General features: G+C 53.4%; 4 protein-coding genes across 4 annotated transcripts; 1 reads left to right on the top strand and 3 right to left on the bottom strand.

The window, feature by feature from the left end:
* Positions 1-505: 505 nt before the first annotated feature.
* On the top strand, positions 506-3084 carry M431DRAFT_145408 (hypothetical protein). Its single transcript, XM_024912697.1, has one exon. It carries the CDS (start codon positions 646-648, stop codon positions 2686-2688), a length of 2043 nt encoding a protein of 680 aa, XP_024773904.1. The 5' UTR covers positions 506-645; the 3' UTR covers positions 2689-3084.
* A 576-nt stretch (positions 3085-3660) lies between these two features.
* Positions 3661-5049, bottom strand: M431DRAFT_87372 (hypothetical protein; the record flags this gene model as incomplete). Its single annotated transcript, XM_024923790.1, has 1 exon — positions 3661-5049. The coding sequence occupies one exon, from the start codon at positions 5047-5049 to the stop codon at positions 3661-3663; it is 1389 nt and encodes a 462-aa protein (XP_024773903.1).
* An 8610-nt stretch (positions 5050-13659) lies between these two features.
* Positions 13660-19676, bottom strand: M431DRAFT_509232 (hypothetical protein). Its single transcript, XM_024919250.1, has 2 exons — positions 13775-19676; positions 13660-13718 (listed from the first exon to the last, which is right to left on the bottom strand). Exons 1-2 carry the CDS (start codon positions 19448-19450, stop codon positions 13713-13715), a joined length of 5682 nt encoding a protein of 1893 aa, XP_024773902.1. The 5' UTR covers positions 19451-19676; the 3' UTR covers positions 13660-13712.
* Positions 19677-22012: 2336 nt separating this feature from the next.
* Positions 22013-23708, bottom strand: M431DRAFT_88158 (hypothetical protein; the record flags this gene model as incomplete). The annotated part of the gene is made up of 2 exons (XM_024923876.1): positions 22013-23387; positions 23449-23708. The coding sequence occupies 2 exons, from the start codon at positions 23706-23708 to the stop codon at positions 22013-22015; spliced, it is 1635 nt and encodes a 544-aa protein (XP_024773901.1).
* Between the last annotated feature and the right edge of the window lie 1256 nt (positions 23709-24964).

Below are 24964 nucleotides of genomic sequence, written 5' to 3'. Positions count from 1 at the left end.
GTACGTTCTACAGTAAGGAGACGGTACGGGGGGAAACGAGGACCCTTGTGTAGGTACATGGCCCGTGCAAATTGCAACCCGGTGCTCCATGCCATGGGAAATGCTGGCTACCATCACCCCAACTCTGCTATCCGGCATCCCATGTCATTTTATTTTTAACTGGTACATAAGTGATATATATATAATAATATCAGAGACTACCAATAGAGAAATATAGCTACCTATATAGCAGCAACTAAATTACAATATCGATAGTAGCGGATATAGAGGTACTTGAACTCGGGCAATCGCTGGGGTGCTGGACCCCTAGAGGCTAGCAGAGTTGGGATGCTGTCAGCATTTCCCCGTGCCAAACATACCTCACCTGGTACCATCCGGAGTACATCCGTGGAGTACATCCGTACCCTCTATACCTGTCCTTTGGCCTCCACCCGCCCCCACCGGAACTACAGTTTTTCCCGACAGCCCGCGGGCAACCAAACCCATGTATCGAATTCTCGATGGAAGCTTCCAAGATCCAAGCAAGCAACAGCTCACCAAGACGCCGAGGCGCTGTCACATTTCCCTAACCCCGAACACCACAGCAATGGCTCAACGATAAGTCCCACCGCTATTCCGTCAACCTCCCTCGTCCGCGGCGCTGCAATGCCAGTGCGGTCCGCGGCGCAATGCCGCCCCGTGGGACGTGTTTCTCACTCGTCCGCCATCTGGATCACAGACTCGATGCTTCGGCAGGCCATTGAGCATTATTACCGCCAATTCTCCGCTGCCGCGTCATGTCGACGACTCAGCTCGCACTCTGGGCCCCTCGAGAGCCGCCGTCGCCAATTGGGCAAGCGCAACATGACGGGAATTATGCCCTCGTCGTCAACATTTCCCCCGCTATGGCACTTTGACGTTGCCTGGGTTCCCAGCGAATGGAAATGGGAGCCGCCATCTACTGTGGAGGAAAGGAAGAGAAAGAAGCAGGCTATTAGCCCCTCGGTGCTCTTTGACGGCCTGATATCGTGGCTCGAAAAGTCGGATGCCGATAAACCATTTATTCAGCCGCCGTCAGCAGACATTGCCTTTTCTAGCATATCAAGCGGAGAAGCTACCGCAACCGATTATGCTTATGATGAAATCTCTGTGCCGACAAAGTTACCCCAGGAGTTAGCAACATTACGAGACAGGATTCTTCTTCTTGAGACCGTGGATGATGGGGCGCTGGAGAGGTTGAGAAAGCTGTTTCGGCGCGACTACTGCCTCAGGATGGAAACCGCGTCACTTTCTGTCGAAGAATTGCGTCTTTCCATGGAGCCTCTCGACCAGACTTTGAGGGACAAGATATCAGATCCGAAAATGGCAAATGAATTCATCGCTAGAATTCGTCGCAGCCTCTTGACTGGCCTTGGTGTTGCGCAAAAGAGAAATCCCGACAATATCGCTGTACTGGACCTTTGGATGACATTTGCCAACATTGTTTGCACGACAGGAGGCAGCTACCAGAATATCAGGCTTTTTAATCGAATGATGAGTCTGATGCCGGCCTGGGTCCGATCTCAGATTCCCATGGATCAAATAGCAATCTTGGCGCAACGCTTTGTGATGGCTCAAGCGAGCAGCAGCAATGTTTCCAAAAGTTGGACAGCTACCGCAGCTCAATTCGGAGAAGCCCTTTCGATGCTGAGTCCCACACAATTACATATTCTGGATGCCGAAATGGCCACTCTTTTTTCACAGCAAGAGCAGGACCTGGAGACTAGTCGGAAATTACGATTTTCATGGCTAATGGCCAAAGCATACAATCCAACAACAACAAATGAAGAGTTTGCACAATCTTACCGAGATTTGATCATGTCTCATGAGATTGATCCACGACATATCCAACTGTGGCAGATTATAATCGGCCGATCAAGATCAACGGGTGTCATCAGTGATAATGCCCACTCTGAACTTACACAAACACAGTACAGCTCCTTGTCACAACGATGGGCGGCTTTGTTCTCCACAATCCATGGCCTTCCGAGCGCTAGCAACATCTTGATAGAGCTTTACGGCTTCTTCAAAGACATCAACCAAACAGACGCCCTCATTCACGCTTTATCCTCACTTCCACTCTCCCGAGTGTCCATCGACTCGGCGCGGACAATAGCTACAGCATGTGACGATCACAGACTCGCTCTACAGCTCTACGAAGCTCTTCGACTACGACTCGGCCAGGAATCATCACACATCACAACATGGGGCTGGGAGGCATGGGCTCCATACGTCGAACGCATCATCAAAGACGCAGAAATCACACGCCCGGTACACTGGGAAGCCATGGACCTCACGCGGCTCGCATCGGCGCCCACCACGGCTCCGGAGGAAATCGCCCGCGAGATCCAGGCCAAGATGGCCCTCGTCGACAGGATGGGCCAGTGGTACTTGGAGGCGGCGCACCTCAACGACCGCCAGAAGCTGCGGCGCCTGCAGCGGTGCGCAAGCGTCCAGCGAGCGCTGACCAGGGCCGTGTCGCCGCAGGTGCTGGCGCGCGTGGCCGAGCTGGTGACACGGGACCTGCAAAGGGGCGAATGGGGCCGCACGACGTGGTTGCAGTGGCTTCTGGGCATGGTTAAGCAGACGCACGGCGACGAGCACGCCAGCGAGGTTTCGAGGACGCTCGATGGGTGGAGGTGGATGGTTGACCGTCACAAGGGGCCTTGAGAGGGGGGGCATGATCCCATCTCGTTTGGGTTGCTTGGGCTGGGCTGAATGGCTGGACTAGCTATGTGCGGCAAGATCGATTTGCCGTTGAAGAATAAATGAATGCAATAGATGAATAACATGAGATTAAGCCAAAAACACCTCAACAAATCAATCTCCATCGTCTCTACAAAGTCACGCAACACAGATGAGGGGGAATGTCCCAAAAGAGGCGCTGGGTTGGGGCGGGTAAATGCCCAAAGGTGGAGAGACGAATGCCCAAACGCATGCAGGCTTTCCGTCATCTTGAGACCATTCTGGGCCAATTCGCTCAGACCTGCAGGATACTATTAGATACTACGAATACTAGATAGTAGCATCTACCCAGTTTTCACGACTGATTGGACCACAGGCAAGGGAACTTTGAATGTCAATTTCAAAAAAATTATGTGTCTTTGGTGGAGAACTTTCTAGTTTTTCATTTCATCAAATCGTAATCTAGACCCAAGGCCAAAACAAGAAAAAGAGAAAAGAATTAAGAGACGCATAAAATAAAAAAGAATTCATAGCATAAACACACACACAAATGCTGTCGATAATTAAGTACAAGGCCGCTCCAGAGTCCGACGGAAAGTTTCATCATATCCATCAACCCAAAGGAGGAAGATATAATAAGGTCGTTTCGCAGGAAACAAGGAAATATTTTTTTCCAATGGGATATCGTATCATCAAACCATGTTGAAACATGTTGCTTTGCTTTCCCGCAGTCCGTCCAGTAGAGAAAAAAATAGAAAAGAAGAAGAAAGAGAAAACATAGCTGTACTGAAAATAACCCATGAAAGTATAACAGATATATGTACGCAAAAGGAAAAACACACCATCGCTCAACCTTTTTTTATCATGCCGCACGTATGAATAGAAGAAAGAAAAGAAGAAGAAACGGTCATCATAAGCATCATCATCATCATCTCTCTCCCAGTCTCGCCATCTTCCTTAGATGACATCCGACGTTCTGGTACTGGGAGAATTGGTACCGCCGCTCAGACGACCAGTGCCCACAGAAACCCTCCCCCCGTCAGATGGCGTGGGTTGGCGCGTGAGTTTGCTGCGAGCAATGAGCACCTGGGCGGGATGGACAACAATCTCCTCGTCGTTGGAGCCATCGTCGTCTCCCTTCTTGACGACGAGAGGGAAGAGGACAACGCGCACAATGGCGCCTCGAGCCTCGAGCTCTTCGTTGGTCAGCTTCATCGAGGACGGACTCCGCTCATTCATCATGGACGCATTGAATTGGACAGTCTGTACAAGCTCGCCGTCTGCGTCGTACTCCGGCTGCAGAGGCGGCAGCATCATGTACTCGGCCTTTTGCGTGCGCATCTCAATGGAGAGATGGACGGCCTCGTGCATGACCCTGCGCAGTTGGGCTTGGATCTGAGCCTCCAGATTAGAAGGCGGAGGTAGGACCTTGCATAGGGTCTGGTAAATGGCCTGGACCACGGCTTCCGTGTCCAGGTCTCGTTGCCTCTTGAATGAGTCACGCTTGGAGAGCAACGTAAGGGTAACGGCACGCCATTGGCGTACGGCTTGCGGTGGGCCGACTTCTGTCAGCAGCTTTTCCAGCGATTTAAGCTTCTGTCGCTGCTCTCGGTCCATTCCAAAGAGGTAGCGGGTAAAGACGAATTCCCAAATCATGTTCATGGTCATGGACATGAAAATGTCCCGCCGCCTGACTCTGTCGTTGAGGTATCTGTCGACGTCAGAGCCATCCAGGACGGCGTTGTCAAGGCGGTCGATGATCTTCTCATCGTTGATCTCGCTTGTCAGGCGGCAGGCCCGCATGTCGGAGAATTTGGAAAAGCGCAGAACCCACTGCTGGACATGGGAGCAGAGCTGTTGACAGCGGTGGTCAAAGTAGTCCTCATCCTTGATGTTGAGGAACTGCACGTCGGCAGCCTTGGACTCGAGAATCTGACGCTGCAGCTCACGGATCTTTTCCTTGGCGGCGTCTAGCTTGGCCGTCAGGCTTGCAATCTGAGCGTCCTTGTCGCGCAGAGCCTGCATCAGGGCATCCTGGTTCTCGCCCCGGTCGGCGTGGACCTGCAGGTCTGCGTAGCGGCTGTTGTCCTTGTTGGCCAGCTCGGCGTTGGCGCTTGAGAGGCCATCATTGACCTCGGTCAGGCGAGAGACCTCGCCTCGTAGAAACTTGAGCGTCTGCTTGAGACTCTCGATCTGGGTGTCCCGGTCGGAAAGAGCGGTGACGACACGATGGCTCAGGTGCTGGTCGGTGCTATGGCGAGCATCGGAGAGCAAGCGGTTCTCGGCTATGAGCTGCTCGACTCGGGCCTCGAGCTCGAGGACTTGCATGCTCTGACGCCGACGCATACTGTGAGGCCTTGTTGGTGATAAGGGCGAGCCGATGCGGCCCTCGCCGAAACCATCCTATAGAAAGCCCAATGTGTTAGAACGAAGCGACGCCGACGAGGCCAGTAAAGGAAAAATGCAATCAGAGAAATGAATAATAAAATTAACAGCTATAATTCAGTAAATAAAAAACACAATCGGAAATGCCCGCAAATGACCAAACACGACATGCAAGCACTTCGGCAGCAGGCAATCAGAAAAGCCAGAAGCTGAGGGTGCAGACCTTTGGCAGCAGTTGGGCGGAGCTGCTGGGGGTGGGAAAAAATCACGAGGCTGGGCGGTGAGGGCGCTGCCAGTTCTGGGGGTGGCTGGGCGCTGGGAAAAAAAATAAACAGGGCACACTCAGCCCGGACCGTGCTCATGCACGCCGGTGGATCGGGTCATTTGCGGGCACAAATCATGTGACGAGAGCTTCAAAAGATCAAAAGAGAGTCTTTTCACTCACGTATACGTCCGGCTTGTCCTTTGCGCGCACGCGGCCTTCATTGGCAATGGGCGCCTCCGATGTTGGCTTTGGTGTTGAAGCTGGCGCTGGCTTTGAAGTTGAAAATGGCGTTGGCGTGGGGATTGGGCTCGGGTTGGTGCTGGTGTCGGTGGCGGGCATCGGGCTGGGAATCGGGTTCGGGGCGATGGAGCTGGTGCTGCTGTTTGGCTGGCGCAGCGAAAAGCGCCTCTCCGCCCGTCTCAGCAGCGGCGGCGTTGGATTCGACGATGACCGCACTGTGCTGGTGCTGCCGTCCTGGTGCGAGAATTTCAGCCGTTCAGGGGTCCGCTGTCGCACCAGCCCGCTATTGGGCGTGCCGCGACCTCGACCGGGGTCGGCCCGCGCCTCATCTCCCGTCTGGTGTCTTGTGGCTGACGGGATCTTGCTGTCTGAGACGCTTCGAGGCTGCTCAGTCGCCGCTGGCATCAGCGGCACTGACGGCGACTCCGGTCGCTGGAGCCCCGGCCCAATCTGCGCGCTGACGGCTCGTCGCAGGCTTCGTAGAGGCGCTGATGTAACTGGTGATGTGACCGACCGTTTCAGCGCTGGAGGAGTGTCGGATCGTTCCGAAGCCGAAGACGCGGGCATTGGCGACACCCTTCCGTTCGCAAGCCGTCCAAAGCCCATCCCGGTGATGGCCCCGTAGCCTTTCCTAGTGGGACTGGATCTCCCCGTTGGAGTCTCCGGTCGTGTTCCTGTTCCCGTCAACACTCGTTCCCTGGTTCCCGGTATTGTCTTTTTCTCAGGGTCTTTTGCTGCCTCTCGTAGCGACGTAGGTTCCCGTAGTTTCTGGCCGCCCAGTGTAGATCGTCGTAGTCGTCTCTGGGGCTGGCGCTCTGGCGTCCTGTTCATCGGCTCAGGAGTCTTGAGCTGTTTCATGGCGGCTTCTAGCCAGTCTGCATCGATCCCGCTGTCGCGCAGTTTCTCCTCATTGTCTTCGATGGGAATCGTGCTTGTGCTGTGTCTCCTTGATCGGCTTGGGGGGCTTCCGGAAAAGCTACTGTCTCTGTAATAGCCAACTTCCGAGGCTGTCGCTTCGGCTTCCGCCTCCGGCAACTCCTCAACTGAGGGCAACCCGCGTGGCGACAACCTATAATCAGATAAATCGTAGTCAGATATTTCAGACATCATGTCCATTGGGGGAAGCACCGATATTTCCGATGCCTCCCGAAGAAGCCCGCCGATCGGATCCTCCACTTGGGAATTCCGCTTCAGCAGCTCAAAAGGTCCCAAGACTTCCATTGCCTCAAGAATTGGGCTGTCGACCAACTGTCCTCCAAAAACTTCTCCACGCTTAAACCTCCTCTCGACGGCACCCCCATCATCTCCAGCTTCCACAATACTTTCAGTCCGCTTTGGTGTAGTAGGTGTGTCAGATTGTCCTTGACGTCTCTTGCGCTTCTTTGGCGTGGTAGGGCTGCCACTCCTTTGCAAGAAGTCATCGAGTGTTTCGATTTTTGTCTCCCAGCTCCTCTCGTCACCGCTTTTCCGAAGAGCTGGATTCCCTAAAAAAGACTCCTCATTGGGGTCTTCTTTGTCGTCTTCCCCTATTGGGTCTTTGTCTCTGTCCCTAGTCTTTTTCTTTTTAGGGCCGAACCGTTCGGATAGGAATCCGAGCCACTGGTTAGATCCTTGGCTAGATGCTGAGCCCGGCCTCGAGCTTTTCGGATCCTTTCCCTTTGGCGATTGGGTTCCAGAAAAGGATGAAGCTCGCTTCTCAGTCTGCAGTTCAGATCCTGCAGGCTCATCACTTGCCGTGTTGTCTGTTTGGCTATTCCTTCGCTGCGGTGTAGAAATCTCCGCGGGTTCGTCAACCAGGGGTGCATCTTGGATCATATGAGCCTGCTTACGGTCTAAGAGATCTTGGGGCGGCCTCTCGTCCGGGGCGAGCTCTAAACTTCTCGTAAGGTCAGATTCGGACCTTTTCCCAGAAGACTTGCCCCAGTTGCCCGTAAACATGTCCCATGCGTTTTCTGGCTCTTCCTCTTGAGGTGCGGAATCGATCTGTTCTCCAGAAGGACGTGACATGTCGGAATCCTTGTTGTCAGGCAAGCTCATGGGTTCTTTTAGCCGTGGAGATCCTACATCCTCTCCGCTAGCATCCTCAGGGATAGTATCTAGCGGTGCAGTGATGCTTCCAACCCGCTGGCTCTGCGGAGGATCCATCAACTCAGGATCATCCGCAAATTCAGACAAAAGTTCGTCAATGTTCCTTGACCCACCGGCCACTGGCGCTGGAGGCTCGGCGGCGGCACCCTCTCCGACATTGGAAGATGGTTTCTGTTCCTTGTCGACGAGTTCATCGGAAATAGAAGTTTGATTGTCACTGACATTAGGTACACTGCTCGCGAGGTTGGGATTCGAAGTCGTTGGGAGACTTGGCAGCGAGGATGATGGGTCACTTCCGCGTTCACTTCCGCCACTGCGAGACTTCTTGCGCTTGTGCTTCTTGCCTCCCTTCTTCTTTTTCTTCTTTCTGTGTCGATCTCTGTGGGCATGCTGCTCTCCACGCGGAGTAGCAGTCACCTCAAAGCCGGTAAGTCTTGACGTAGAGTCATTTGGTCCACCGTATCTAAAAGATCCAACTTCGCTGTGCTGGTATGACATATCGGATACATACGAAGCGTCATCGTCGCTGTCTTCTTCACTTCCTGAGGAGTCTGCCGCTCCAGGAACGGACAAGAACACGGATGAGTTCTTGCGAGACTTGTCCGTTTCCCAGGTTCTTGACTGTCGAACCTCAGGGGAGTCAGGAACAAATGGTTTTTGTTGGGGTTCCTCTGTGCGCTCCTTGGAAACATCCTCCTGAGGTTCAGTCGGCAAAGCAGCCTCAGGTTCAGGCTGATCAACCGGCTCAGTAGACATCAGTTCTTCAGTCGGCAGACTGATTGCCTCAGCAGGTGGGAATTGTTCTGAATCTGCGGCAACATTGTCAAGTACATCGCGTTCTGCGATGACTGTAGAGTCTGGTAGTGAAGGCTCAACCGATTTGTCATGAGTCGACTCCAAGGCGTGAGATTCCGAAATTGTGTCAAGCTCAGGAGCCTGAGTATCAGGCTGAGCTAGATCCGTAGGCTTCAGAATAACACCTGCTTCTTTTTCTAGGATATCGGATACAGGACCATCTTGCTCAGCTGTACCTGTTGAATCGAGAGGGTGAGAGTTGTAAATCTCTTCAGTGGCAGATTGATATTGAGCGTCATCTTTCCACGCGACTGGGTCCACGACAGCTTCTTCGACAGCGGCAGCTGCTGCACGGGCACGTCTTCGAGCCTTCTTCCTCTCCTTCTTGGCAATCTTCTTGGCCGTTGCCTCGTCTACGTCTTGCAGTTGAGAGTCTGTCATAGACGGCTCGAGCTCCTTGGACTGTGACTCGTGCTCACTTTCATCATCAGATGAGTCGTGGTGAAGCTCCTCCGACTTGGGCTCTTGGACCTCTGATACTGGCTCCTGCTGGAGTTCTTCAACAACTGGTTCTTGTGGGTTTTCTTCCAGTGCTGGCTCTTGTTGAACCTCTTCAGAGGCAGGATCAAATCCTCTGTCAGCCTCTTCGACGACTGATTCTGGCTCAGGCTCATCAGACTTTGGCTCTTGCTGGTGTTCATCAGAGATTTGTTCCAATGGAAGCTCTTCGGGTTTCAACTCTGGTTGAGCTTCCTCAAGCTTGGGCTCCTCAGCAGGAGCATCTGTCATTGTGCTGGGAACCTCTGGCTGTAAATCATGAGCGACTTGGTCTTCAGAAGTTCCTTCTTGAACCAAGTCATCACCAGCCGCTTCCTTGTCTTCGACGGCCGGCATGATGTCCCGAGTCGCCTCGGAAATACCAGAGTCAACAACATCCGTAGGATCAGAGCGTGCTTCATCAAACACAGTAGTTTCATTGTCCAAGCGTGAAGCATCATTGGCATCCGTGACCGCATCCGATCCTGGTAACTTGGTGTCGATCGAGTCTTCCTTAATAATCTCTGCCGGGGCCTCAAATTGGTCTAGGCCTTCAGCCACAGCTGATCCTTGGCGTTCATTTTCAGGCTCGTTAATCTCCTTTTCAGTTGGTGGCTGAGCCTCTTGCGGTGCCAGGGGGTCTTCGGTCTGTAGCTCGGCCTCTGTGGCAGGTTCAAGCTCTGCACTAGGATCTTGATGCTCTGTGCTTACGGGAGCGATAGCATCATCCTGGGCGAGATTCAATTGTTCAGAATCTTCTGTTTGAGGGGGATACTCCGACTCCACTTTCTCCTCTGCGTTTGGTGGCGTAGTTGACGGTGCAACTATTTCAGCTTCCAGTGTGGGTTGTTCCAGTTCAGATGTCATATTAGGTTCTTGGGGAAAGCTGTTCTCCACTGAGGGGTCTAAAGTACCAGTCGAATCAAGTTCTACAGATTGTTCAGGATTTTCCGATTTCTCTTCTCTCTTTTCCGCGTCGAGATTCTCATTGTCGTTACTTTCCATCTCCGGCCTATGCTCCTCTTCGTGAATTGGTCGAGCGTCCTCTGAAGTTCCAGTTTCTAAATGCGTGTCCAATTTGGTGGTATCCACGTCAACTTCCCTAGAAATATCTCCAGAACCCTCGTTTTCCAAGTCAGTGTTGTTCATCGGCGGCTGCAATCCATCATCGACAGCCTCCTGCTCTGCTTTGGGTTCCAGATCCAGTTCTCGGTCGGCTTCCTGGAGTGGCATTGTCTCGGGTTCCTGATGAGATACAGGCTCCACATCCTTGGCTTCATGGTCTTCATCGTGTAGCTCGGAGGACCTTGAATCTAGTGTGCTTTGGTCTTCTTGCGGAGTCACATCTAGATTCATATCCTGACCAGAGGGTTGCTCAATTGCCATATCATCTTGTCCCTTGTGTTCCTCTTGTAAAGCAGGCAACTGGGATGTTTCAGGCTCCATCGGGGGCGCAAGGTCGCTGGCAACCTGCTCCTGCTCTTCCATATTTTGACTCTCGTCTGCTGAAGGGAGTTCTCTTGTCTCTGGCAGAGCCTCAATTGGACCTTCAAGAGGAGCCTCAAGAGAGGGCGGCTCCAATTGTTCATCTGGCATCATCTCAGGCTCCTGCTCTTGCTTTGTCGGTTCAAGATCCAGGGAGACAGAACTTTCTTGCCTTTCTTCGTTGCTGCCTCCCTCTACTGGATCAACTTCTTTGAGCTCAGGCTCCTGGATAGTAGCATCTGGGGCTGCGGTAGACAATTGCTCGTCAACCAGTTCGCGCTCTTCAACAGTGGGGGCGATATCAGCGGTGTCAGCGAAGTCCGCCATATTCTCCTCGAATTTCTCCTGTTGCTCCAGTGCTGGAGCATCAACTTCAGCCTCTACAGGGCCTTCCAAGGGTTCAAGTTCGGCTGCCTTGGAGTCGCCTTCATCTGCAGCATTAGGTACCGGAGGTGGTGGTCGAGAAGGCTCCTCGGGGGCTTCAACGGCATCCAAAGAATCAGCCTCGTTTGTAATGCTAGGTATAGAGGGCGGCGGTCGAGAAGGCTCCTCCGGTATTACGACAGCTTCCGGTGATTCAAATTCGTCTGCCTTGGAATCGCCTTCATCTGTAGCATTGGGTACTGGGGGTGGCGTTCGAGAAGGCTCCTCAGGGACTACCGGGACTTCGGAGTATTCAGTTTCAATAGCTTTAGAGTCTCCTTCATCTGCAGTATCAGGTACTGGGGGTGGTGATCGAGAAGGCTCCTCGGGAACTGCAAAACTCTCGTCCATCTGCGTAGGCTCATAGCTAGCAGGGAATTGCTGAGTAGGGTACTCAGAAGGAGCATCACCCTGAGTAAACAATGGCTCAGAAATGTCAGAGGCAAATGATGGTAGCTGAGGAGCCCAGTCGAGAGGTTTGCTGTCTGGTGTCTCGGCTATTTCGCCAATGGATCGCGGTACACTTTCATCCATTTGCGGCTCGAGAGAGATATCCTCTACCACTGTAGCATCGGATTCCTCTCCAATGGGCTCCAGATATCTATTCTCCTCGGCGGTCTGCTGCTCATGTTGATCCTCAGCTCGACCAATGCTCCAGGCTGATTCCTCTGGTATAGTCTCTAGTGTTGGTTCGGGGGATTCTTGATCAGACGTCTTTTTAGGGGCCGAATCTTCCATCAAATCTTCCAATGACTCCTCCAGGATAGGGGACAGTTGGTCGCTGAAGGGTGCATCTCGATCAAACTCGTCTTCACCCTCAATGCCCTCTTCAAAACCATCCTCTTCCATGATCGTGGGCAGCATTGTGTCTTCATATTCAGGAGCAGCCTCCCATTCGCGGTCAGCAGAAGGCGATTCTTCGCGTGGAACAGATGCTACTTCATCAGCATCTGAAGCTAGTGAGTCTGTGACATCTGCATCGACATGCTCTTCAGCTACAGCAGGAGATTCAATAGGCATCTCCTCTACCGCAGGCTCCACCTCATCAGTCACCATTACCTCTCGATCTTTATCAGCAGAGTCATCATCTTCTCCTTTGGCAGGTAAATCGGTAGGAACCTCATCAGTGGAAACTGGGTCGGATTCGGCGCTAATGGGAGCAGAGACCTCTTCCTGTAGGGGAAGCTCTTCCTGTAGGGGGGCAAGAGTTTCAGGCTTTTCTTCGGCAGCAATGGCCTCATCTTCGACCTGAATGCTCCTCTTTTCACCGTCTTGTTCGTCGCTCAGCTCTGGTGAGAGTGTATCTGTCTCATCAATCTTGGCATGGCCTGAATGTGGAATCGGTTCACTATCGGTATTGGCCCACTTCAAAAGCCCATCCTCCAAGCCGTCTGCGTCGTTGTTTGTACTCTCGACAGCAGTTGATGGCATAGTTTGTGGCTCTTCGGTCTCAGCGAGAGGTGTAGGTTCAGACACAGGCTCCAAGCCGTCGCGGGGGGTGAACTCGGGAGATGCAGCGACTTCTTGTGCTTTTTCAATTGTAGGTTCCTCTGCAATCTCTCGTGTGAACTGTTCTGGGGTCTCGTATACTGCTTCTTGAATAGGAGATTCTTTGGCAAGATCAAGGGGTACTTCTTCCACTGCTTCTACTGCATGAACAGGTGCAGGCTGTGTAAGGGGTTCGGAGTCATTTCGATCAAACTCCGTAGGAAGAACTCTTGTGACATCTAAGGGCGTCTCACTGGCGGGTTCCACGACTGGCATAACAGTAGACTCTGCGGATTCCTTGGCATGTTGAATGGGAGTGTCATGGGAGGCTTCTGTTGCTGCAACTGCGGCTGCGGCTGCTGCTGCTGCTGTCGCCGCCTTGCTCTTCTTCTTCCTCTTTCTCTTCTTCTTCTTCTTCTTTTTCTTCTTCTTGCTCTTCTTAGAGCTCGATGACACAACGGAAACAGCTCCCAGAGTCTCGACAGATGCCGTCATATCGCGAACCGCGTGGCCCTCTTCCCCGACGTGCTTTCCGGCATCTGCAACGGCGTGTTCTTCCTCCTCCTCGGAATCTTCTTCCGACTCTTCAGACTCTTCAGAGTCCTCCTCTTCATCTGTTTCCTCCTCATCTTCTGACTCCTCTGAGTCTTCAATAACTGGAGATGCCTCAGGCTTCCTTGGGTATTCTTGCCCGGCATCTCTTTGGACAGGCTCAGGCTCCTCCAGGACAGGCTCAGCTTTTACTTCGGTAGCGGCTTCGGGGATAGCGCGAGACTTTGCAGTCGGGATGGTACCAATGACGATTTCTTCAACCTCTTCAGAATCCGAGTGTTGAGTTGATTCAGGAATGGCATCATACGAGAGATCTTCAGACACAGGTACAATGTCGACAGTCTCAGTGTATGGTGCCTCAACAACCTCATCAAGAGGCTCAAAAACCGCCGCTGGCTCTTTGTCCAACTCAAGTTCCGGTCCAGAAGCATAACGTTCAGGCTCTGGCTCCGATTCATCCTCAACCATCACTGGCAGTGCTTTGCGTCCTTTGATCGGAGTATATTCGTCTGAGAATCCCCTGTCGGCATCTAGAGCAGGCTCCTTGGCGAGAATTGGTTTCGGAACCCCAACAAATGCAGCCAGTGTCTCGTCGGCCGTAGGTTGAGCAGATAAGTCGGGGTCGATTTCCGCGTCAGATAAAAGGGACTTGTTCTTACCCTTTGTTGACGATTCCTCGGCGGATTCTAGTAAGGGGTCTAGATAGCTGGGGCTCCCCTGGCGGGCCTGGGCCTGGTCCTTTGGGACATTCTCAATGCTAGGCAAAGTCTCAATCACCTTATCCACAGATGTCGGTTCTGAATGTTCCGGTACCTTGTCCTCCCAGAATTTTGCGGGTCTTGAAAATTCAGGAATAGCGCCAAGCATCGATGGCTCAATGGGCGGCGGTTCAAATAACTCGTCATCGTCGTTGTTATCAGCAGGCGAGGTGCGTGCGGTCTCGAAATCATCGGAGGGTTCGTCTGCTGATGTCAATTCTTCGGCATGATGGCGAATATCCTTATTGGGGGAGAGGAAGCGCCGTGTAGGAGTCGTAGGGCTCGGTATGGCTTGAGCATCCACTGTCCTAGCCGATTGGCCCGACGAAGGCGTTGACTCAACAGGAACAGGTATGTTGTAATCGCCTAGAGTGTTGTTAGTAGGCGGAACCGGCAGCTCATACGTCAAGTCTGCCTTTGGCGTGGAACCTTCGGATCCCTCGTCGGATACAGATCTGCCCATTGTCGGAATGTCGGTCTGGAGTCGGAGTTGATGATCAGTAGAGCTGAACCCATCGTTTGGAGGCATGGGGCTTCGGAAGTCTTCAGGACGTAGTCGTAGTGCAGATGACTGGTCCTCCTCCCGATCAGACATTGCTCCGCCCTCAGTTTCGCTCGAGACTTCACTGGGCGGTAGAGGCGGTAGCTCTTCGCCTTTCAGGTCAGCTGATCCGCGCCTGGCATGCTCGAGAAGCATCAGAGGCATAAACTCTTTGGTGCTATCCCAGGAGGTTGGCCGTGGTGGCGTACGGGGAGGCTTGAAGGCCATAACCGGGCTGGAAGGGCTAGACCCGATACCCCTGAGCAGTGCTAGAGGGACAGCAGTGTTGCTGTGTGACCTGTTGCGGGAGCTTTCTTGATTGCTTCGTTGCCGGCGATGGGTCTTTTCAAATCTCCGGGCCCGATCTTCATCCGGTGTCCCAGGGCGACTGTCGGGCAGGCCCGGCAGCTTGTCAAGACTGGCATCTAGGGGAGTGCCCGGTTCGCTTGGTGGTAGAGGGAGCAGATCTCCATACTGGGGATCAATAGCAATTGCTCGGGGAGCAATCACGGGGTAGACATCTTCATCCTCCCGGCTCGAGCCAGGGAGATCTCGCGAGATGTTCTCCGGGTCCGAGGAGACATCGGCGGCATTTGAGCGAGTCAAGGCCGTTGCTGCAGATGCAGCAAGGCTCGCTAGGCCGGCACCCGCGCCAAGGATGCCGGCTTGCTCAAAAAAAGAGTCCCCCTTCTCATTAATGGTTTCTGTTTTGCCGCCGGACTTGTTGAAGATGCCTGAGAGAAAGCTAGACTTTTTTCCGGAAGAGTCTTTGCGTTTACGCGATGAAATGGGTTTCTCGCTATTATCATTATACTGTGAAGATTTGCTCTCCCGGCTTCTCGGCCTTCTTTCATCATCCTGATCGTCCGTGGGACCATCTCTCGAATATGGCGGCGGCTCGTTGCCGTCAACTTCACGAAGGTCCTTCTCTGTGCCGCTCCGGCGCTTCGGCCGGGTGCTCCTCCTGCTAGAGGTGGACAGCTCTGAAGCCACTATAGACCTTCGCGTGGATCTTGGTGAACTGTCCCAGTCTTCCCAGTCTTCAACACTAAAGACGGTGGCCTCGTCACCGGGCACCGAAATCCTTGAGATTTCAGTACCCTCGTCGCCCGGAATGGACAGCCCGGATCGTTCGTCATCTAGGCGATCTCGTCGCTTCTTCTTCTTTTTCTTCTTTGACTTGCTGGGAGCAAAATCGGAGGCACTGTCATCCAATTGAGCCAGAGCTTCCGGGTGGAGTGGTGTCCTTGTCGGGGGCCGTTCAGCCTCAGGTTCGTGCCTTGGTACAGCCTCCGTGGTCTCGGGCTCCTCGGTTTGGTTGGATTGTCTCATCTGGAGGAACTTCTCCAGCCTCTCTCTCTTGGCCTTTTTGTCCTCGTCATCGTCTTGAGCCTCAGGAACCGACTCCAAGTTACGCGACTCTAGTACTTCGCGTGGAGGCTGAATCTCGCCTGATTGTCGACGCTGGAGGAATTTCTCTAGCATATTTCGTCGCTCATTATTCTGAGGAGGCGTGATTGGGCGTTCCACTACGGCCGGCGTCTCGACTGGCTCGGCCGGCTGAGACGGCGGTTTGATCTCACCAGACTGTCGCATCTGAAGATATTTTTCCAGTGCGTTGAGCTTCCGTTGCTTCTGAGTTTTTTCATCTTCCGACTCATCTGTATCAGCCAACGAGAGCTCTTCTTCGTCTGCTACCACTTCCCTGTCTTTTGCCAGATCATCTTCTGGGGCTGGTACAGGCTCTTCAACTGATCTCTCGGCATCGGCTGGGCGAGAGCCTCGGCGGCGGAAATCCGGATCGTCAATTACAATATTAGGATCGAACCCGCTCTTCTCTAGGCCGGCTGCCACGGTAGCTGTAAACTCGAGATCATCGGAAAAGGTCCCAGGCATCTGTTCAGGCTCAGGGCTAGCCGGCTTGGGGCCAGGAACAGGTGGTGCGCCGTTGACATCGTCATCGGCAGGCAGATCACGGCTCCGCGACGCAGTGTGCCGATCAAGCTCAGTGGTCGGTTCGGCGGTGCCAGCGGCCATCATGGCGGCGATCTTGCCCCATTGGCTAATCTTGCTGAGACGGGGCCTGGGTTTGTCTTCCGTCTCAGCCAACTCGTTTGGGGACTCTGCACGGCTACGAGATTCGGGAGATTCGACTACGAATCGCTTTGTCGAGTTTTCGCCCCAAGTGACAGACTTGCCGCTTGGTGACGAGTGCGTTGCCTCGCCCTTTGGATCGGATTCTTCTTCATCCTCAGATGACGCAATCGATTCTTCTTCTTTTTCAATCTCTCGGGATGCAGGCACCTCCGCTGGTTGCTTCAGCCCTACTGATGTGGAATCAGGGCTGGGCACCGGAGTGGGACGAACGATATTCAGCAAGGGACGTTCACGCTCGCATGAAGCGTCCCGAGACGTGAATCTCGCGGCATCAAGCCCATTGGTGGCTCGGAACCGGTCAGTTTCGTGTGGGAAGATTTCATTGTCAATCCTGACATCGGCATTGGGAGGCGCGTAGGGGTTTTCGTCGTCGTCATGCTCCCTATCTTCCATGCTGGGAGGTGCGACGATGGAAAATGATTCTTCGGCCGACGGCTTCTCCCACTTGTCCACCACGGATTCATCGGGGGAGTGGCTGCGAGACCGAATCTCATCGGACGCAATCTTTCGCGCAATCACAGACTCGCGATAATATCTGTCTGCGTCCTCCTGGACAGCGTCCTTTTCTGGCCTGTTTCGATCTCGTGAACCATCATCCGAGTATTCGCGGCGTTTACGCTCTCGTGACCGCTCTTCCTCGACAGCAATAGCGGAGGCAATGGCAACAGCAGCGACCGGGATCGTCGAGTGCTTGGCCTCATCCAGGATCGACCGAGCATCCTTTTCCTCCTGTTCGTATTCGTACCCACCCCTAGGGTCTCTGCTCCGAGATTCACTCTCACCTCCCCTTCTCCTCTCTTCGGCTGCTCTCTCAATCTCATACGAGTCCTTTCGACTGAGCCTAATGTCCGCATTGCTCTGTGGTCGCAACGGCATTTGAGTTGGAGGGGGGCCAGAGGAAGGGGCAGGCGAAGGGTCGGCAAAATTGGGAACACGACTGACGGTGACGATTTCGGGTGTTCGTTCCCGGCGGGGCGTGTTGAACTGGGGAGTGTTGAAAGCATCATTGGCAACCTGGTATTGAAAAGGGTCAACAAGGGGTTTTGGAACGGGCTGGGCAGTCGTCTCAATATTCCGGTCACCTGCCTTTATCGCACGAGCGGGTTGCGGGGGTTGCTGCTGTTGCCTCTGGGCATCGCGGAGTTTATCATCGCGTAGCTGCCTCTCCGTATCTCTCATATGAGCATCGTAGGTAGTCTGGTATTTCAGGGTCTCCTTGCGCTCTTCTGGATGAAGTTCCATCCAGGACCTGCTATCTCTAGGCAGGTTAGACGAGTCCTTGCCATAGTCGGGCATTTGGCGGTCGGATTCTAGTCGAGGGGAGTCATTATCGTTTCGGCGGTTATAGTATACCTCCGGGTTGGCCCTCCGCCGCTCCAGTTCTTCAAAGGGTGCCTGGTCCCGCTGAAAATAATCTTCCTCTGGATCCGGACGAGTGAGCTTTACATTATCGCGATAGATACGGTCTTCGGTCCAAGGTCCTCTTTGATCCGCCATGGCAGCTGCTGCAGCCGCTGCTGCAGCCGCAACACCGCCGCTCAGAGTAGGGTCAAGACTCCCACTATTAGAGAGCTGACGGCGGTAGCTGTTTCGAGAATCTCGCCTACCCGCCTCAAAGACCTTGTTTGAGACGGGCACCATGGGGATTGGCTGCTGGAGGGGGATGGGTCCTGGGCGGTGGGTGGAATCGGCCTGCGATTCACCAGTGGCCGGTCTGTCATTGTCGTAACGATTTGAGCTCATCGAAGCCGGAGGCGGCTGTTCATCTCCAAACCCGCAGGGTGTGTGAACCAGCCCACGCAATGAGTTGACCGGGCCGAAGAGGCGGGGATCCACAACAGAACTCTTCCTGCTATGATACGTAGGTTTGGAGCTGGCAACGGAAGAGGCTACGGCCCCGGTGGCGGCTCCGGCAGCGGCCCCCATGAGCCCGGACAGTGCGACGTTGGAACGCGAAGAATCACCGCCGTAGGCCAGAGCAGACGTGCTGTCATCGCTCGAGGAGCTCTCGGAAGAATCACCGTCATCGTCGGAGGCCGACTCCCAGTCCGATTCATCAGAAGATGATGCGCGGTGTTTCTTGGAGCCCGCAAGGCCTCGTTTTTTGGCTTCCTTTCTGCTCTTTCGCAGTGCACTGATGGCGGCGGCGGTGGATGCTAGTCCGGACGGCCGGGTCTTTCCCGCGGCGCGTAAGTCCTCCTCGTTGGATCTCCGGGCCAGATCTGACAGCTGACGCCCAATGGCAAGAATCTCTTCATCCGTCTTATTACGCTTCCCCTCATTAAGTAGTTTAGGGGATGGCCTGTTGGCGGCGGCTGGGGGATACTGCTGTTGTTGCTGTTGTCGAGAGCCCGATACGGCGGAGCCCGCAACGGAGCTGCTGTAGCGCGTGGACCGATCCTTTTCCTTCTTGACGAAACCGGTGCCGTATGCCATGTCGGAATTGATTGACGAGTGAGACGAGTTGCTGCCGCCGCCAAAGAAAACGCCGCGGCGCTTCTTGGTGCCGCTGCCCCTGCGGCGATGCTTCCGGCGCACTTCTGACGGGGCCTTGACAAAGGTGCTGATGAAGTTCCCAAAGCGAGAGGTGGGATATACTCGAGTGATTTCCGTGTATGAGGAGGATGAGGAGGATGGCGACGAGGACAGCGAGCCCGACGAGGCCCGGGACCGAGGCTGGGCCGCATCCTGCGACGGCGTGTGGTGCTGCGGCATTGGCAGCGACATCTGCTGGTAGTGCTGCGGATAGGGATACTGCTGCTGCGGCGGTGAGGGAAAGGCCTGTTGCTGCAGCGGCAGCGGAGGCTGTTGTTGTTGTGGTTGTTGAAATTGAGGTTGAAATTGGGATTGAGGCGGAGGTTGATACGGCTGCTGCTGCTGCTGTGGGCTGTCGGCGCTGTAGCTGCCCGGCATCTGCTGAGGCGTGATGCTGTTAGGGGACGAGTACAGGCTATCCTTCTCCTCGCGCGACAGTCGCTTCTCGCGCCTCCGCCTCCTGGAGCTCTCCGGGCTCCGGCGGCGGGGATGAGGCATCGTGGGGACCTGACCTGGCTTGGCGGCTGGTCACTCACGCTGCCAGTAACACGATCGATAACACTTTCCGTCGTGCTGCTTGTGAAGGAGAGATTGTTTTTTTTGTTTTGGTTTCCAGGAAGAGCAGAGCTGATGCAACTAGCACGACGCCAACCCTCGCTCCCCCCCAGTCGACCCGACCCGCTCCGTGGACAGGCGGTGGCTGGGGCGACGAACAATTTGACAATTCAGGCGTCCCGGGGCCTGAAGATGGTGGCCAGCCCGGTCGCTGTGGCTGCGGGAGGGCCAATCAGGCTGCGGCGCCATGGGCCTTAGCGGCGAGTTCAGCTGGCCAGCGAACGATCACAAGAGCTGGGCCAGACATAAAAAAGGGGGCAGCGTTCAGCGTTGGCGATACGATACTATCGAGATCTGGCGGCAAGACACAAGATGCAAACGAGCTGGGGTAGTTTCCGGTGTTGTTTCAGACGAGCGTGTACGGCGAGCTCTTGTCCAACTGTTGTATCTATATGTCTTTGCCGATACCTACTGTAGCAAGGGAGAGGGAAACGAAGATTGTTTGTGCCAGGGTGCTCGTGGTACGTGATTTGACGTCCATGGATTTCTTCGTATAACTTGAGCACCCAGGTAAAGGCAGCAAACGGGTGCACAAAGAGTGAAAATTTCTACATACAAGTACATGTATCCACTGACAGCAATAGCATGTACCTGGTAGGTATTGTCCATGTGCATTTTGTAATTCTATGGCAGGTTTCCCGATCAATTGACTTTGTTCATAACGGGATTTCCCTAACATTACGTCTTGTGGGGCCGGTCATAACAAGCGTGTCAATGCTCATGCTCTCGAGTTACCTTAGCTCCAGCTTGTGATAGCTACTTTGCTACTGTATCAACGGCCTTGTTTGTTAGTGCTGAACCGAGGGCAACACGATGTTCCCTCCCCCTCTCCCAACAGCTCCCAAGTGAGACATGCCTAACACCCATTCACTCACCCTCACATCGAATCAGTCCCTCCCACATGCAACGGCGGATACATTCTGCTGCCTTAGCGGGTACTTGTCCTGTCCAGTCCTGTCCATTCACCTCTCAACCAATCAAATGCCCTCCAGCCGCCCGTTTCGACCCCCCCTCCGACACTGCAAAGAGAGACACACACAGTTGGGCGACATTTTGTCTCACTCTGTCTGACCACATCAGAATCGTTTATCTGATACTTGACCGCTACCCGACTTTTGCTCGCCGAAAACCCCCGCTTTTCTGCCAGTTGGCACTAACCACCGCAGTACCACCTCGCTCTGCATCTTTCACAGATCCCAAAACAGGGTGACAAAAAAAGGGCGACAAGCGTCGGGAGGGTGCACGCACACGCGCGGATTGACTTACCCTGCAGGGCATGGCCATGTCATCGTGGCCCAAATCAGTGATAATAATCGACGGTTTTTGATGGCAGCGCTTGTATCCAGCAGCATTACATGGGTATCATGCCATTTTCGCGGCTCCGTCTTACCTACCCATGGCCCATCATCGCGAGACCTTGTCTCAGGCCAAAACGAAGCCAGACGTGCTACCGAGGGACGAGCACTTACAGCAGAACCCACTCACACTCTCACAACTCATTCGCTTACAACGCAAGAGCCCAGAAACACACACACACACACACACACACATGCTAGCAAATAAGGGCCTGCAGTTAGGAAAAAGATGACGCCTTTTCTTCATGCATGAATGCCTGAGCATCGAGGCCAAATTCACCATGATGGCCATTCGCTTGTCTGGCAACATGCACGCCATCAAGATCTTCCTAACCTAAGGTAGGGATGTCGATCCTCGAAAGGGTACATACAGAGTACATGTCTTTCTTATCATTCTCACAGTACGGAGGAATATGACTAGTAAATCCCATTGGGAGGGCCTGACGAAATGACCATTTGAGTCTCGGCAATGTAAATCTCCATTACTATCTAATCAGATGAGATAAGGTAGGATGTATTATTAGACAGATAGTGTTTCACTGAGCGCCTCATGCCCCATGGGAGGCTTTGTGAAGCTATTAGCTACATGTACTCCGTACCTTGATGTGGCTATTATATGGTTTTTGTATCTGTGGACTGTGGCTTACCCATCAAATCAATTATTCAGGGTCCAAAACTCTAAGCAACGACTCCTCTTGAGTAATTGCTCAAGTTTCATGATTACTCAAAGTGGCGTTGAGATGACGACTCAACTATACCGTGAACGAATCAATTGAATAGTTCAGGCAGATTATTTCAAGTTATAAAACTATGAAATCCACCTACACGAAAACCTAGTTACCCAACAGAGTGAGGAGTTTCATAATCCGTCTACTAAACACCTATATAAAGGGCTGCTGCTCCCCCCTAACTTCAATCTTACACCCTCATTACCAAGAATGAGTCTTCTTCCACCTCACAGCTTAGTGTCAATTCCTTCTCTTGTAAAGACCATGTTCATGTCAATCCCAGACACTCATTAGTCCCAGTTCTTATAAATAACCCTTCTCTTTTCACAAAGTATCGTCCTTCCCTCTGTTCTTCAAGATTCTTAGTATCCAGGCACCACCTTAGCCTTCACATACAATCCATTCGCCGGCTTCGCCGTCACTCCGCCCCTGATATCAATCTTGTCCAAGTCCATCTCCTCTTTATTCACCAGCTCAAATTCAAACCTGCCAATCCAAGCCGCCAAGAGACACGCAAACTCCCCCTTGGCAAACCCCATGCCGATACAACTACGCGGCCCATGTAGGAACGACAGGAACGCATAGTTACTCTCAGCACCGCCGCTCGCAGCTCTCTTGTTGCTCTCGTCAGAAACTCCCTCCGCAGAAATCCACCGGTCCGGGTTGAACTGAGAAGCATCCGAGCCCCAGAGTTTCGGGTCCGCGTTGACGGCATAGGGCGAGATGGTGAGCCGAGTGCCCTTCTTGACGGGCACCCCCTGGATGGTGGTATCGTGAGCAGCCTCGCGAATGGTCATAGGAACAGGGCTGAAGAATCGTAGCGACTCGTTGCACACCGCGTTGAGGTACGGCATGTGATCAATGTCCAGGCTCGTAATCTTGGCCTCGGCATCGTCCGTAGAAGGCAGCTTCTCCCGAATCTCGTTGCGCAGCCGCGTCTGCATCTCGGGCGAGCGGCTGAGCTCATAGATGGCCCACGTCAGCGCCGTCGACGTCGTCTCATGGCCGGCGGCCAGGAACGTCATGAGCTGATCAACCAGGTTTTCGTCGGTGAACTGGCCGCTCTCAATCGCCACGGAGAGAATGTCCACATCCGTGCGCCCCTTGTGAGCCATCATCTTTTCTCTCTTCTCTCGGATGAGATCCCGGCACACGGACTTGATCTTTTGGGCCGCCCCATCGATAGCCCTGTTTCGCTCCAGAGGTAGTCGTTGAAGCAGCCATGTGGGCACCAGAGTTGCCAGGAACACCAGGAACTTGGCCGGCGGCCTAGGCTTGAACAGAAACTTGTACGTCTGGACAATGTCGCTGTTGTCATCCTGGATCGCGTGAAAGTCTCTGCCGAGGCCGGCGACGCCAATGATGTCGAGGGTGACTCTGGACGCCCACTCGCCGGCCTCGAACTCTGCCTCTCCGAGCTTGCCGCATTCAGTCGTCATGGCCTGGACCACCTCCCGCGCCTTGTCCCAGAAGACGGGATACAGATCCTTGATGTGTCGGAACGCAAAGGCCGGCATCAAGTTGCGACGCTGGCGCTTGTGCTCGTCTCCCTCGGCCAACAGCACGCCATAGCCCAGAACACGGCCGAGCATGGATCTGACATTCTCGGGTTTCTGGAAAGCGTAATTGTTTGTTACGAGTACCTCGGCCAGGGCCTTCGGAGAGGTGATGAGTAGACGCTCGCGGTTGAGGAGCCAGTAGTAGCGAATGAGCCCATCGTTGGGGATATTCAAAGCCCTGTTTTGGCCAGTCAGCCATCATCAATTGCCAAGCAGTATGGATTACACATGAAACCTACCACTCTCTGAACAACACAGCAGGCTTAGCGGCCAAGATCTTCTTCCCGTGGCCCAACAGCCAGTGGCCGCCGGACGCCGTGGGCAGATGCCGCAGCGGCGAGAACCAAAAGGGATACACAAACAACGACCAGATGCCGTGATACACAAACACCTGCGCCAGCAGCAGCACCGCGGCCGCCTGGACAAACGACGCCCGAGACCACGCATCCTCGCCCAAATACGTCCATCCCGCGCCGCCGAGGACAGCCGTGGCCAGCATCAGCTTGAGCGCCATGGCTTCAGAGGCTCGGTCACGCCCTCTTTATGTGTGTGTGTTGTCTGTTGGGACGCCAGTCGTTCGTTGAAAGTAGTGGTGCCACGGCACCCAAAAAGAAGATGGTGTGTCGTCACTGTACCAAGGCTTTATAGAAACCAGCACAGAGTCGCAACCGCAAACGCGGGGAAAGAAAAAAGGCAAATATAAAGTTAGACGGAAATAACAACGAGAGGAACACGAGAGAGATGTTGTGACAAAGTTCTAGAAATTTTAAGGTTCAGACCACAATCCAGTAGATCAGATTACCGTATTCAGCTGATCGATAGAGGCTTGCTCAATGTTCCCTGTGTTGCCAATACAATAAAAAGGCTTTGGGACCCTTCTTTCTATCTTTAAATGTAGATAGAGTCTTAGAGTTTAAATGTGGGAAGCGTAAGGAATAAACGTCAAATGAAATAAAACTTGAAGCAAAGAAAAGGGGAATCCAAAAATATCAACTACTATTTACATTGATTCCATTAAAGACCCCTCCCTTCTCACTCGCTCTCTATTAGCCCAGGCAGGAAAATAACTGCCACGAATGCCGTTCCCCAGCCCCAACGGAGTTCGCATCATAAAAATGTTGAAACTGATCCTTCCCCCTAACTAATAGCCACTTAACCGGGAACCGCTTTTTCACGACCGGGATTCCAGGCAGTCCGCGCGTCCGGGTTTCCTCCGGAAGACTTACTGCATTTATGCGACACAAGCGAGGAGCGTATTGTCGTATCAGGAGTAAGCTAAAGTAATGCTGATGGGTAAACTTGTTTGACCAAGAAGCTTGTAGCCTAACAAGTTCGTTCTTACAGTACAAGAGAGATATGCTAGTAATACTACAAGGGTGAGAGAGCTCTCCACACCCACCGAAGCTATCCCGGCATTAAACGCCCTGCTAATTGTGGCTTGCTATCGCTGATAAGATGAACTCTCTCACTTCTAGATGATACTCTAAAAAAAAAAGGAAGAAAATGATGAAAAGCTGACGTTGAGTCTTGATGAGCGGATAACGGGCTTAAATTTGCAATAAAGACCCGTACCCTAAGCTTCATGTGCAATGCCACCGTGGCGTCCCCGAGCTCTCAGCCGTCGGTCGCAGTTGTCCCATCGACCGGCTTTCAGTAAGAGTTGGTCGTCCTCCGGCTCCGCTTCCCCCTCTGTGCTGTATGTACTGTTGAAACTTTAGTTGTTCTAAGCAGCCGCCAAACGACAGCTCAGCTCAA

Source organism: Trichoderma harzianum (genome assembly GCF_003025095.1).
Source record: "Trichoderma harzianum CBS 226.95 unplaced genomic scaffold M431scaffold_7, whole genome shotgun sequence".
NCBI classification, from domain to species: domain Eukaryota; kingdom Fungi; phylum Ascomycota; class Sordariomycetes; order Hypocreales; family Hypocreaceae; genus Trichoderma; species Trichoderma harzianum.
This window is presented reverse-complemented; position numbering and strand designations above follow the sequence as displayed.